Genomic DNA, 13,197 nt, shown 5'->3' with positions numbered 1-13,197 from the left:
TAAAACATCTATCTTTCATGCTTTTGAGAACTCCTATGTTCGCCAAAGAAAGAAATAATAAGACTATCAAAAGAAAAGCTAACTCCAAAAATGCTATTTGAACAACTATTTAAACCTCTGAAGACCTTGAAAAATAAAGATCACTTGCACCAGGGTTCAGAACTTCAGCACTTCCGATTGTGGTCAGTCCTAACTTTGATTCTTGGGTCTAGTTTTATGACTCAGAGCCGCTCTCTTTTTATTTAAATGGAGTCCAATTTATTTTAGCTCATGATTCCGTCTTTTAAAATCTCATCCTGAACTTCTCTGCAAACCCAAAGGTCATGTTTACAGAATAGATGCACAGCAGGATTAAAGAAATGTGGAACCGTTTGAGCCACAGGCCTTCTTTTTTATTCTATCAGAGATGCTGTTAATCTTCAGATGATTATTTTTGCAATATAAAATATATATCCTGGATTATGAAAACTAATTCCCCACCTGACACACTCATAAACAGTTTTGTAAGAGCTAATTTTAGAACGTTCCCAGGTTTTTTCATGTCATCATCAGAGACATTTTACATTTTACAAAATTCTCCAGTGCCTCTCAGGACCCTTTTATAAGCAAACACTCCTCCATGATACAAAGCAATAAACGTAGTGAGTTTTGCATACCGTGGAAAAGATGAGAGCCATGTTTTTTATTATCTTTCCTTGTTTAACTGGTGGATGAGAAGAAGATGGTTATGAAAAATTGATAATGTAAGATGATAGGAAAAGGCAAAAAAAAAAAAAAATGACAACAGCAAATAGGACCAAAGGAAGAAGTTGCGCTTTCGATCACAGTATTTAATACACTGCAATTTCACTGATAGCTATAATCACACTGTACTTAGCCCTTCCGTTTCATAGTGGCCTTTCTGTGTGTTAAGTTATTTCCACAGGGATTCATCTTAACAGCCATACTTCTTATTTTTGGAACTCTCTGTAGTTCATAAAGTATTTTCATATTATTACTATTTCACTTATTTCACACAATAACCCAGTGAGATAGATGAATTAGGAATTACTGCCTATACATCATAGATCAGTTAAAAAAAGATCACAGACTATAGTCAAACACTCTTAAACAGTTGTGAGGCCAGAACTACTGATGCAATGTAATTTTCTCCCTGCCAGACTTCGAGTCAAAACACACATGGGCATGTGTGCGTGTGCGTGTGCGTGCGCACACACACCCCCCCCATACATAATATTTAAAAAAAAAATTTCCAATGAAATTTTTCTCCCATGACAACTGCTATTATTTTTCCAGGATCCCTCTTTTTTCTTTGAGATGGTTTAAAATATATAGGTGCTATTTGAGTTAATAAATATGACTAGTGACTTTTTGAGAATAATAGTTTTTTAAACCATAGAAATATTTCACTATAAGCAAATATGTGATTTTTATTCAGTTTGTTGGGAAGAGGAATTAGGGGATTATATTGCTTTACAAAAAGACTCTGAATGGGATTGCTTTAAATAGCAAAATTCCCCAGAACTTTTAAGATATGTTGATTTATGAAAATCTGATTCATACAGAACTTTACAGGAATACATCTGTTATATAAATCCGTGTTCACCTGTAATTTACTCTAGGGGGAACAACTGAGTGATAATAATAATAACATACTTATATAGTTCTTCGTTATGTATTTTAAAGTGCTTTCCCCTAATTTATTGCATTTGTCTTTGGCAACCTTCTAAGGGAGGCAGAGAGGGTATTATTATCCTTTCTTTACAGATGAGAAATTGAGAGGTTAAGTGACTTGCCCAAGGTCAGACAGACTATTCATTCATTTACTGCTATTTGAGTGATGTAGATTTAACGGGTTAGTTGAGGAAGTAAGGTTCTTCCTCCTAATTTTTTTTTAAGCAGCTGTGAAGGCTATTAAAACAGAGGTGGATGATCTCACAAAAATAACGAACAAAAGAAGCCAGACATAAAAGTGCACATAATGTATGATTCTATTAATATAAAATTCAAATGATGGCAGAATTAATCGATGGTGGCAGAAGTCAGAATGGGGGTGAACTTTGGGAAGAAGTGGATGGTGACTGGAGGGCAGAGGGGGGTTTCTGGGATATACTAATATTGAACATCTTGCTCTGGTTTGTGGTTACATGGTTAGGCTCACTGTGAAAAGTCACTGGGGTGTATACTTGTGATTAGTTTACTTTTCTTTATATATATTATGGAAGTTTTCTTCTAAAAAAAGAGTTTTATATCTTAAAAAACAGCACTTTAGAAGGTCATTACATTACAATATCCTTTGAACATTTGTGATTTCAATTAAGTTTCTTAACTGCATTCTAAAAATGAGAATATGAACTAAATTAGAAGAGTTTAAAGAGAAGTAAAAGTTTATTAAAAAACAGAAACAAACATCTGAGATTGTCACCTGAAAAGGTGCTGTATGAAATGGGAAATCAAAGCAAACTAAGATAATAACATAATTCACTTAGGACAAGTGGAACTAAGTCCTAGGAAGTTAGGAATTGTAAAGAAAGGACATTAAATTGTGATTCCCATAGTATATTCTAGAGTATATGTATGAATCTAAGGAGGATAAGATATTAATTTTTTATGAAATCTTCTTTATTTTAGAATTTTGTATATTAGGATGCTGCATTGAGCATCAAGGTAGAAAGCCAATGGCAATGATAAAAATCTGAGGAGAAAAAAAATAGGCTCCTGAGAATCACACATGGTCTTCCATGTAAGAATGTTTGGAAGAAATATGTTTTGACCATCAGCCAGGATAGAAATTACAGTTGCATTCGGCTGCTTAAGGCAGTTTCAAAATTTATATTGTAGTTTTCTAAGAATCCTTCACCCCCTGTGACCCGCTAACCCTGAAAACTAATGCTGTGCTTGTACCCAAAGTTACCACTGATGACATAGGCTTGGTTTAATTTTCACATATTATCTTTTTTTGTTCTTTTTCTTCCATTTTATTTTTCTAAAAAAGAATCCATTATAGTACCTCCACTTTCAGGTCATCTGGATCAATTCTCTATCTTGATACCATAGGTCGGGAATAAAAAATTTCCAGTGGGGGTAGGGGGGGGGCTCAGACTCCATTTTAGGGTACTTTCCTTCAACTGGTGATATTTCAAAGCCGATCCCACAATGGCTAGGACTACAGCTTGGTGAGTTTCTTCCCAGGAGGGCAGTTGAAGGCATCCTGTTCAGGGAGAAGCCTTTAACCTTTAACCCATTCACACATTTGTTTTAATTCCTGACCAACTGCCGTATTCTCGTGTGTTAGTTGCATTAGGACCTAGCTAACTAGTTTTTTAAAATAAATGTTAGACCCTAAACACCTGTAAGCTGCAAGCCACACATTGTGTATAAGGCACCCAATCAAGTTCACTGTGACCACTGTACCCAGGACGAGTGTGAAACACAGCTGTCCTCTGGAATCTGGGTTATGAGAAGGTCTACCTGAGTTCCCCAATATTATCTATGTCATAAAATAGGTTAGAAAGGTGGCTCTGGAGATAGGAAGGAAGAGAAAGGTTGAAGGAATTCTACTCTTCCAGGCCCAGCAAGCTGCCCCAACTTCTCTTTCATTGGCAAAGAATAAACAAATCATGAAGAATGGGTCATGTATGTCTATTGGCCAGACCATGTGGAATCATTTCATGATCTTTTTCAATGACAGGACTCAAGAAGGCACGACTGTTTCTTACTGGGGGGAGCCCTTCGACAACAAAAACTCCTTGAATCCTTCTAGAAGACTCACTATACTAATTCACAGTTAGTCATATTCCTCTGAATGTGACTTTTGAAAACTCATTCCTTTGAAACTCATTCCTATTTAAGCTAATATGCATATCCCTGAATAAAATCTTCCTTACAGCAGGAAGGAAGAAAGGAATAACGAAAATTCCATCCTTTGACCTTCCTCACTCTCTTTGTCATTTCTCCCGCCTGGAATCTCCCACTTTTTCCTTATGCATATTCTGGACCACAGTTTTGAATAAATTAGACTTCTATTCTTTTTAGCATAGAAAAAGAAATTGAGATACTTGCCATCAAGCCTTGTTCTCCTGGTTTCCCTGGTTCACCCTTAAAAAGAACAGTGATAATTTTTATTAATGCTATAAACATTAAAAAGCAATTTCAATCTTTTTTTTTCCCCTCCTCTTTCACAATACCCACTGGGGTGCATGAATGTCAAATATATTTTTCAGGCTAAGTAGAGAAATGCAAATACAATGCAATAAAAAGAGAGCCACGTTCTTTCTTCAAATGCATTTTATAAACATTTTAGGATTTAATAAAATGAGTCTAGATCACAGCAGAGATTTAAGAATTATGCCAAGAATGTATTCTAAATAAAAATCACCCCTACTGGGTGATTATATTAAGTCAGTAAATGGTCCTAGAAAAATATTTAGTTGTAATTCCAGTAATATCTTGTTTATTTTGTTCTGTTTATGAAGACATAAAGATGATGACCTGACCCTCTTTATGAGATCTCAGAACTTCCATACATAGGACAGAGACACAGCTGCCCTTAATACAGTAATTAAATAACAAATTGAACAAACCGAGTTTGAATTTTGATTTTCCTGAATTAATGATGGCTGAAGTAACATGTTTTATTAAAATAAATAGCATATGTTCAAATACATAGAATGTTTTGCTATATCATACCCCATCATAGTTTTTTAATATGCAGATTCACACAAAATTCCTTATTACGTTTTATCATCATATTACCATATTGATAGTCATTAGCAACAGATAACTTTTGGAAGAACCATTCTTGTAATGTCAATAGCTATAGAAATTGTTGGGACTTTAAGTATTTCTGTTTGTTTTTATAAAACCTTTTTCTAGTGGTTATGATGGCATATAAAAATTAACTGTGAGACTATAAATCCTGTTCAATTTCTCTAGGTGGAATTAAAAAAAAAAAAAAAGCCTGTTCATACTTCTTTGTAAAAAGCTCCATTCTTACTCAGATGAATAAACTATATTCATTTGAAGGATGACATACTTTTTAAATTCTTTACAGGTTGTCATATCTTACCTTTATCTTGTATCTTGAAAGTAATCTATACTTTGATTTTTCTGTAGAGTATACAAGACCCAACGATCTGACTAGTTTTATACCATCAAAATGGTTTTAACCATTCTTTTTAGTTGAAGAAATACTCATTGCATCTTTCTTGGCAACCAGCAATTATTTGGGGAGATTTAAATATTCCTAAAGTTACGCTGTCTCTATCATTTGGGATATCATCCCAGGAAAAGGTCAGACCTTCAAAAACAGTTTCAAGGTAAAACCACTACCTGTGATGGTTCAGTGAGACATCCTAACGGCCAACCAATCATAGGTTGGGATTCATTCCCTCCTTTCATATGACAAAGTGACAGCCGCTTTCAGAAAGGGAAATGGGACTTCCAAGAGGTTGTCTCAGAAAAGCCATTTTAACAAACAGAATTACTCTTTGAAAAAAATACATAAATATATGAGTATAAAAATGAAATACTCCAAAACATTAAAGACTATGGCTGATTTTTTTTTCTTTTTGATTCTTTAATTTTAAAATCTTTCCACTTTGCAGATAAATATTTTCATTCTTTTGTACTATGAAAACACGAAAATATTTAAGTCAAAGCAATAGATAAATAGATAAATATAATAGATAAATAGATTAATTCAGCAATAGATTTGAATTTATTTCAAGTTCTAAGGCCATAATATAAAAGTAATTTTTTTAACCTTTTCCAGATATTTTTTTCAATTGCTGTGTTGTCTCTACCAAATCAAACCATTTATCTAGTGTCCTGTACTACTGTATTATTGATACTTGATCAATCTTAGTAACTAAGTACTTAGATCTAACTATTGAGATTGCTTTAAAATCACTTCTATTGGGATGCCTGGGTCGCTCAGTCAGTTAAATGTCTGCCTTCTGCTCAGGTCATGATCTCAGGGGCCTGGGCTTGAGCCCCACATAGGGCTCCTTGCTCAGCAGGGAGTCTGCTTCTCCCTCTGACTGCCATTCTCCCTGCCTGTGCGCTGGCTCTCTCTCTCTCTCTCTCTCTGTAATAAATAAATAAAATCTTTAAAAAATTAAAAAAAAATCATTTCTATTAAAAGCTTCACATGTATTTTTTTTTTTAAGATTTTATTTTATTTGACAGAGAGATCACAAGTAGGCAGAGAGGCAAGCAGAGACAGAGAGGGAGAAGCAGGATCCCTGAGGAGCAGAGAGCCCGATATGGGGCTCGATCCCAGGACCCTGAGACCATGACCTGAGCCAAAGGCAGAAGCCTTAACCCACAAAGCTATCCAGGCACCCCAAAAGCTTCATATTTAAAGGACAAATGATATTCAAACCATACCTACTGATGTTTTAACCATTAATATTACTATTTTATTAGCAATTGTTTTCCCTTTTTGGTCAGTTTATTTACGAGGGAGCAAACATTAAAAAGATTTACCTCCTTTGTTTTCCATAATTCACATGGGACTTTATCATCTACCTAATCCTTTGGAGAATGTTACCAATCTCTCACCTTCAGTTTCAAGCTATTCTCCCATTTAAGTCAAAGGCATTGATGTACTCTAAAGTACTCAGGGCCCAAGTGAGATCAGGCATACTCAATCATAGACTTCTTGAGGCTTACCTGAAAACCAGTTTAGCTGCCTTCTCCAGGTCTCTCTTTGTGGTTCATATGGGTTCCCCTGGATTGAGCCATGAGGCAGAATCCTGTTGGCAGTGCCTTGTCTGCTTGGGTACTTTCAGTTACCTCACTTCCTGCAAACCTCCTTATGGCCCCTCCTTACTCCACTCCACCCCTGTTCTCAGCCCTTAAAACAAATGGATCCAAACTGCAACTCACGGGCACTCCTGGCATTCCACGGGGGCCATCTTTCCCTGTGTCCCCTGGAGGCCCTCTTGGGCCAGGAGGGCCTGGAGGTCCTGGAGGCCCAGCCTGTCCTTGGTCACCCTATAAAGGAGAGGGGAACAGACCAACAATGACCATGAAAGATAAAGACCCACATTTTCTTTTCAACACTTTAAATTTATATTATCTAATCCACATTTACACTATGAAAGAAACCAGAACAATCAGAACATGAAGCCTGTAGGCAATTTGCCTTCCAGCAGGGAGCAAATAAATATTCATGCTGGGCGAGCTGAGTAGATGCTATTAAAATCAAGGCAGCTCCAGAACCAGCCCTCTCAGCTCTTGGAAACGGTGTAAGTTATCATGGTACTCAGAGCTGGTATAAAACTTGTGCATAACCTGATTTGTGGAAATGCTGCATCAGTTATATTCACCTTGTTTAATAAAATGGCTGCATTCGTGGTTGGACAAATGTGTTTACTTTTTCACAACCTATAAAATTAAACATACAAGCTCTTGTCAAACTGTGTAATGATTTATAAATTACCAAAGCCAGAGAGCTTAGAAACTGGATCTGTTACTGGATATAATTTCAGTTGTCTTTCTTTTCTAATGAAGAAAAAAGTAGGCATTCTATGCCTTTTTACTTTGGTACTTTCATATACATTTCAAACAAATGCAGCTCCCTACACATAGTTTTGCTCTAGGATATTTCCAAATAAATATCCCCACCCACGAGAGATAAACAGTAAAGCAACAGTAAATGGAGTAATAACTGAATGTTAAGAAGAAATCAGACTTGAGCAAGAATAAGCACTACCTTAATGAGGCGGCGTTTAATGAGCTGCTGATCAGCAGAGAGAAACCCATGATTGATTTTAGGAAACACCATCTGATCAGTCAGGTGAGGTCAAAGGTTGAAGTTCAGAGGTGAGAGAATTGGAGAATAGACATCAGAAGGCCCCAAGAAAGAAATAAAGACATACACATTAGATATATAATGATCATTAAACAAAAGGGAACTGGTGCTTGTGTCTGACATCAGACTGTCTGGCTCTTCTTGAAAGAAACATAATCCTAAAATGGGACAGCGAGACCAGATCTGTATTAGAGAGGGATGTTTTGGGTGTCCCATCCTTTTGCTGCGGGTGTTAGGCCTCTCGAATGCAGCATATGAAAGCAGCAGGAAGGCTCCCATCACCTGCGTCCTGCACACTGAGCAGAAAGTCTGGAGACAAAGCACCAGTTCAATTTCCGTCAGACTCGTCAACCAGCATAACGTGGCATGAACGCGACCATCATTTTATAAATGCCCCAAGTCCAGAATACTGAGGATTCTTTAATTGACTGAAAAATGTCACGGAGTGTTGTCATGCACGTAAATCAAACCATTGAGGGGTGGCACAGTTTTAGATAGTCATGCCTGCCTCTCTTCATGGACCCTGCTCGACTTTGATGTCCTTCTCTTTTATATGTTCATGATTCTCTCAATATCTCTCAATAGATATTTGACCTCACGGGCGTAGGTGAGGTCCCAAGGATCCCAAACCTCCCTGCATACGGTGAAAGGGAGCAACTGGACTTGGCAAGCCAATTTAGCTGGGTTCTTGCTCACTCTTATGCTGATTGTGGGCTCTGACTGAGTAGCATGGGTGCCAACCACGAACCTTGACGGTGAGGATCTGATTACTGTGCAGAGCAGCAACTGTGGGGAAGCCTGGCAGACCCTATGGACGTGGGACAGCACCAAAACAACACGACACAAAACGTCACACAGACATTCCACTGATGGACAAACAAAACAAGCATATACCTAATGCCACCATGTCCTGGTTCTAAGTCTTGTCTTGTTTGACACACTGTAAAGGAAACCAGGCACACACACGAGGCCCCCAGGCCAAACGTTCCTTTAATGGAAAGGCCAGATTGAGAACTTGTAACTTGCTGTTGTGGCAGTTACACTGGGATCTGTGTATACACTCTTAACATTTCTGGAATCTTACATACAGAATGTTAGCACAACATGGAGATAACTGTAGACACCGTTATGAAAACAACACCGTGATTTCCCTCCATTGATATTCTGTTTACAACTCAGGACATACACGTATTAATTCTTTTTCAGACAACAGTGAGTAGAATTTTGCCGTCTGATCAGAAAGATTCCTCAGAATAAATGCAGTCTGCCCCACAAAAGATAGTGTTACCACCCACATATCAAAATTTCCCTCTCCAATCATACGATGAGTCTCAGGTCTTTCCTGTTTCAGGAATTCCTGCAGAGGTGGTAGATGGAAATCTGTCTCTTATAACATGCGTATTTCATGTCAGAGGGATTTATGGTCACACTCTGCAGTAATCGCTTCTGTCACGTAACTTTTCCAAAAGAACTTGACAGTTCACACAACCCCTTGAAGTAGAAAAGTGGTTTTGAATTCCTTAGCCAGGGAGAATGGGGAAGCGATGTTTTAGAGACTCGTATTCACAAATTTATACTAACTCGTGTACACAGGCATTATCAACTGGGTAGGTCTGAGAGAGAACTTTTGCCTTTGTTCTACTACTTTTCCAGCTACGTGAGATATTGGAGCCTTTTATTCCATCCCCCCACCCAGAACATGTTTAACATACAAATAAAATGAACAACAACCACAGCTTACATGGTCTCAGGTGTGTGCAGGCTTCCTAGACATTCCCTCCTCATTGCCCTTCCCCTCCTCCGCTCAGATCTGTTCTGAGGGTATTTGTAGTGAAAGCCAGTAAGTTTCTAGTTTTTAAATTTTATTAATCGTGGTATATTTTCCCCTTATTTCCCCCTTATTCAGGATATATTTTTCTTTTTAGAAGAACAAATAAAATGATGTTTGTGGTACGAAGACATCTCTTCAACCCTAATGCCTTTTAATTTCATTCTTTAGAGCTGGGACTTCTCAGGAAGCAAAGCAGAGGAAATCTTATCTGTTTTGCTAGATCCTTTCTGATATGGCTATTAAGTGTCTGGGTAATTTTGAGGTGACCTGTATCCTCTTTTTCTTCTCCCAAAGTAAAAGTCCTTGAAACATAGAAGCTACCCAAATTCAGAAATGCTACAAGTTGGAAAACAGATGTGTACAATTTGCTTTTGTTTTACTATGGAATATGAGTTTAAAATGTTATTAGATGGTAATGTGCCAACATCTTTCCATCTGTGACTCATTAGCCCCATATTACACAGTCAGAATTTTATATATAAATCTCATATTTATGTAACAAAGAACAAAAACAGATACAAACAAGAGGTCTACGAGGGATCAGAATCTTGACTAGTGGCGATAAATCATAATGTCACTTTGAACAGGATTATCTAACAAAAATAATTTAAAATTAAAAGTCTTTTAAAAGCACACATGGTAGGCCTTACAAATGGTTTGAAATTTGAATGTATAAATAAGTCACTTCTCATACTCCTATCTGAGCATGACCAGCTTGCTGTTTGATTATATTTTCTAAATGCTCACAAAAAGCATTAGTTTTTAATTTCTTAGTTTGTTTTCCAGTGTTAATGAAATCTAAAGAGGAAAGTGGAAAGGTAATTCTCTCCTTGGACGGATCCTTTTCATCAAACAGAAAATCTCTATTTGAGGAAGTTGATTTTTATATTCCTCAATCATCATAACTGTAGAAAATGCTAGCAATTAGGTGCTTAGAGCTACATTTTAAAGATTTTATTAGTGACTTGGGAAAAACGACTTCAGAAGTTTATATGCAAAAGAGTAGAAAGAGACATGTGGAAGAATTCTCTTAAATGCTAACAAAAATCGCATGGCCTGGGCTGTAATATTCTAGGACCCTATATTTTTCAAACCTAGACAATGCTTGAAGGGTATATGCAAGTGTTGGGGGTGGTAGTTAAAGGTTATTTACTATTGAAGGCAGTAGTAAATATGGCACATCTTCCTTAAGATTCAAGTTTGATAAACACTAAATAACCTTTTTTAATGTAAATCAAACATTGTCATATTATGGGGTAGAAGACAAGATTTATACAAATTTTTAAAAATTTTACCATTTGCTGGTGGTAGAGAACCTCATTTCATAGGGGATATCTATAGATTACAGGTAGATACTGAACTGACCCATGTGAGGTGCTCAGAGGATAAACTTGAAAAGTACTGGCACTGAATACTTTTCTGTTAAGTCATGGCTTTACGTGACCATAACAGTTAGTCCTCTCTGGCTGTTCACACAGAGTGTACTTTTTCATTAACTATGCCATTTTTTCCCCACAGTATCATTAGTCATAGTCCTTTCTAAGTAAGTGGAGTGGACATATTTCACTTGGTTTTACATCTTGGAAAACTAGCCTGGTACACAGATGGTTCAACTGGGTGTGCGGGGAGGAAACGTGTCTCCAGAAAAACATGGAGAAAGGGTCCAGGAATAAGCTGAAATGTTGGAGATAATGTGTAAAATTTTGACTCCCAAATAGTTTGAATTCCTAAGAAATTGGATTTACGAGAGTGTAAAACTACCTTAGAGAATGCATTTTCCTCTTGGGAGCCTACTCAGACTTTACAAATCTTCCCGACATTCTTTAAAGTAGATTATCACCTTGGACCAGTGTTTTAATATCATTTCAGGAGGACCTCTATGTCCTTTCATTACCTTCTGGAAGCAAAGAGGAAAGCCTAACCCAACAAAATGCTGAACAAATAAATATTTCATAAGAGATGTTTCTAACTACTTAGGAGACATAAATTCAAGATGCTATTATTTATTGTATACTCAGCAATGGTGTTGTATGATTACATTATAGTGAGAAAACTTTGTATTTTTTCAAAAGTATTCAATAAGGCAATGTTAGAGGCAGGAATTTAATCCATGACTTCTAATTCCAGACTTTGTCATCATGCAGTTTATGTATTTATAATTTCTTTCTACTTTTACAGTTTGAATAGTAGAAATATCAACAATCTATAAGAAGTATTTATTGAGTGACTTCTGTGCACCATTTGCTGTGCTAGGCATGGGGATTGAATGGTAAGCAGGACCACAAGCTCGCAGGGGTCAATATCTAGTGGAGAAATAGGAAAAAATAAACAAACAGTAATCATACGGAGGGATGGTCATTTAAGTGAAGAAGAAGGGCTACAAAGTAAATAAAAGTGTACCTAATGACAGGTTTGAGGAACCCTGGAAGACTTCCCAAGCCCTGTGAATGAGGGGTTGGGGTTTGGTATAGCAAAAGGAAAACTAAAGACAGAGAACCCATTTAGAAAAATGTTACAAGTCTAGTTGAGGGACTGTGCCCTAGAATTACAGAAAGGACAAATCAATTAGTTTCAAGTGACATTAAGATGGTAAGATTCAGACTTGTAGTCTGGCTGAGAACGGAAAAGAGAAGGAGAATCAATGAGTGCTCCTTAGTCTCTAGCCTGAGTGATGGAGAATGGTAGAGGAAACACTAGAAAAGAATGGGTTTTCTGGGGGCAGTTAGGTGGATATGGATAATGAATTCAGTTAGGGACCTATTGAATTTGACATGTCGATGAACAGCCAAGGCATGGCAGTTAGATAGGCCAATAAAATAGGAAAAAGGTGGGAATCAAAAGTCTTAGGGTTGCTTGAAGTCATGTAAAGAGACTGCAGAGAGAGCAGATTTAGAAAACAACTCTTGGAAAGACTTCAATTTAAGGGATGAGCAGAGGAAGAAACAACTACAAAGAAATAATAAAAATGTGATTGTAGAGGCAGGAGGAACACTAACTCACCTCACAAAAATTCTATACATACAAGCAGTGACTCCAAATGACGAATTAATGAAAACTGCACCATTAATTGTACTGTATGAATAAATGTACATAAACTGAATTCCTCCACTCACTGTTGCACTGGGAGGTAATCTAGAGGCTAACAATGGCCAATGCCACCAACAGTGGATGCTCACTGATACACACAGGGGAGTATGTCTGAGGTTGTAGAGGTATGAAGGAAAAAGTAAGCTAATAGTTTAATTATAAAGGTATACAAGAAACCTCCATAAACAAATAAAATCAGAATAAAAGATATGTAATGCTGAAAAATGAAAATCCCTGAGTTTCTCCATAATGTAAATAGTATCATGACTCTGTTAGCCTCAAATATATCCCACATTACAGCACAAACATTACAGTTGGTATGTGTACAGCATAAATAAAGATGAATATTCCTAGGAGTTGATAAAACAATTTCTAGCTAAGAGAGACCAGATGGGGAAACATCGTAATAGGATGCAAAAATATTTAGGTAAAAGAATAACTTTAGTTTAACAGCAGGAAC

General features: G+C 36.9%; 1 protein-coding gene across 14 annotated transcripts in view; it reads right to left on the bottom strand.

The window, feature by feature from the left end:
* COL25A1 (collagen type XXV alpha 1 chain) overlaps positions 1-13,197 on the bottom strand; it is a 460,001-nt gene that overhangs the window by 111,355 nt on the left and 335,449 nt on the right. For 12 of the 14 annotated variants that reach the window (XM_013054002.2, XM_004748090.3, XM_004748093.3 and 9 more), the window contains 3 exons: positions 7,721-7,792; positions 6,892-6,999; positions 4,063-4,098 (listed from right to left, as the gene is read on the bottom strand). In XM_013054002.2, coding sequence (XP_012909456.1) covers positions 4,063-4,098; positions 6,892-6,999; positions 7,721-7,792 — 216 coding nt within the window. Of the gene's footprint in view, positions 1-4,062; positions 4,099-6,891; positions 7,000-7,720; positions 7,793-8,567; positions 8,628-13,197 lie in introns of all 14 variants that reach the window. The other 2 variants (XM_004748091.3, XM_045085556.1) reach the window with 1 other exon arrangement.

This window comes from Mustela putorius, unplaced genomic scaffold (assembly GCF_011764305.1).
Source record: "Mustela putorius furo isolate JIRA1106 unplaced genomic scaffold, ASM1176430v1.1 tig00000868_pilon_pilon_pilon, whole genome shotgun sequence".
Classification (NCBI taxonomy): domain Eukaryota; kingdom Metazoa; phylum Chordata; class Mammalia; order Carnivora; family Mustelidae; genus Mustela; species Mustela putorius.
The sequence above is the reverse complement of the archived record's forward strand: the minus strand, read 5'-3'. Positions and strand labels throughout refer to the sequence as shown.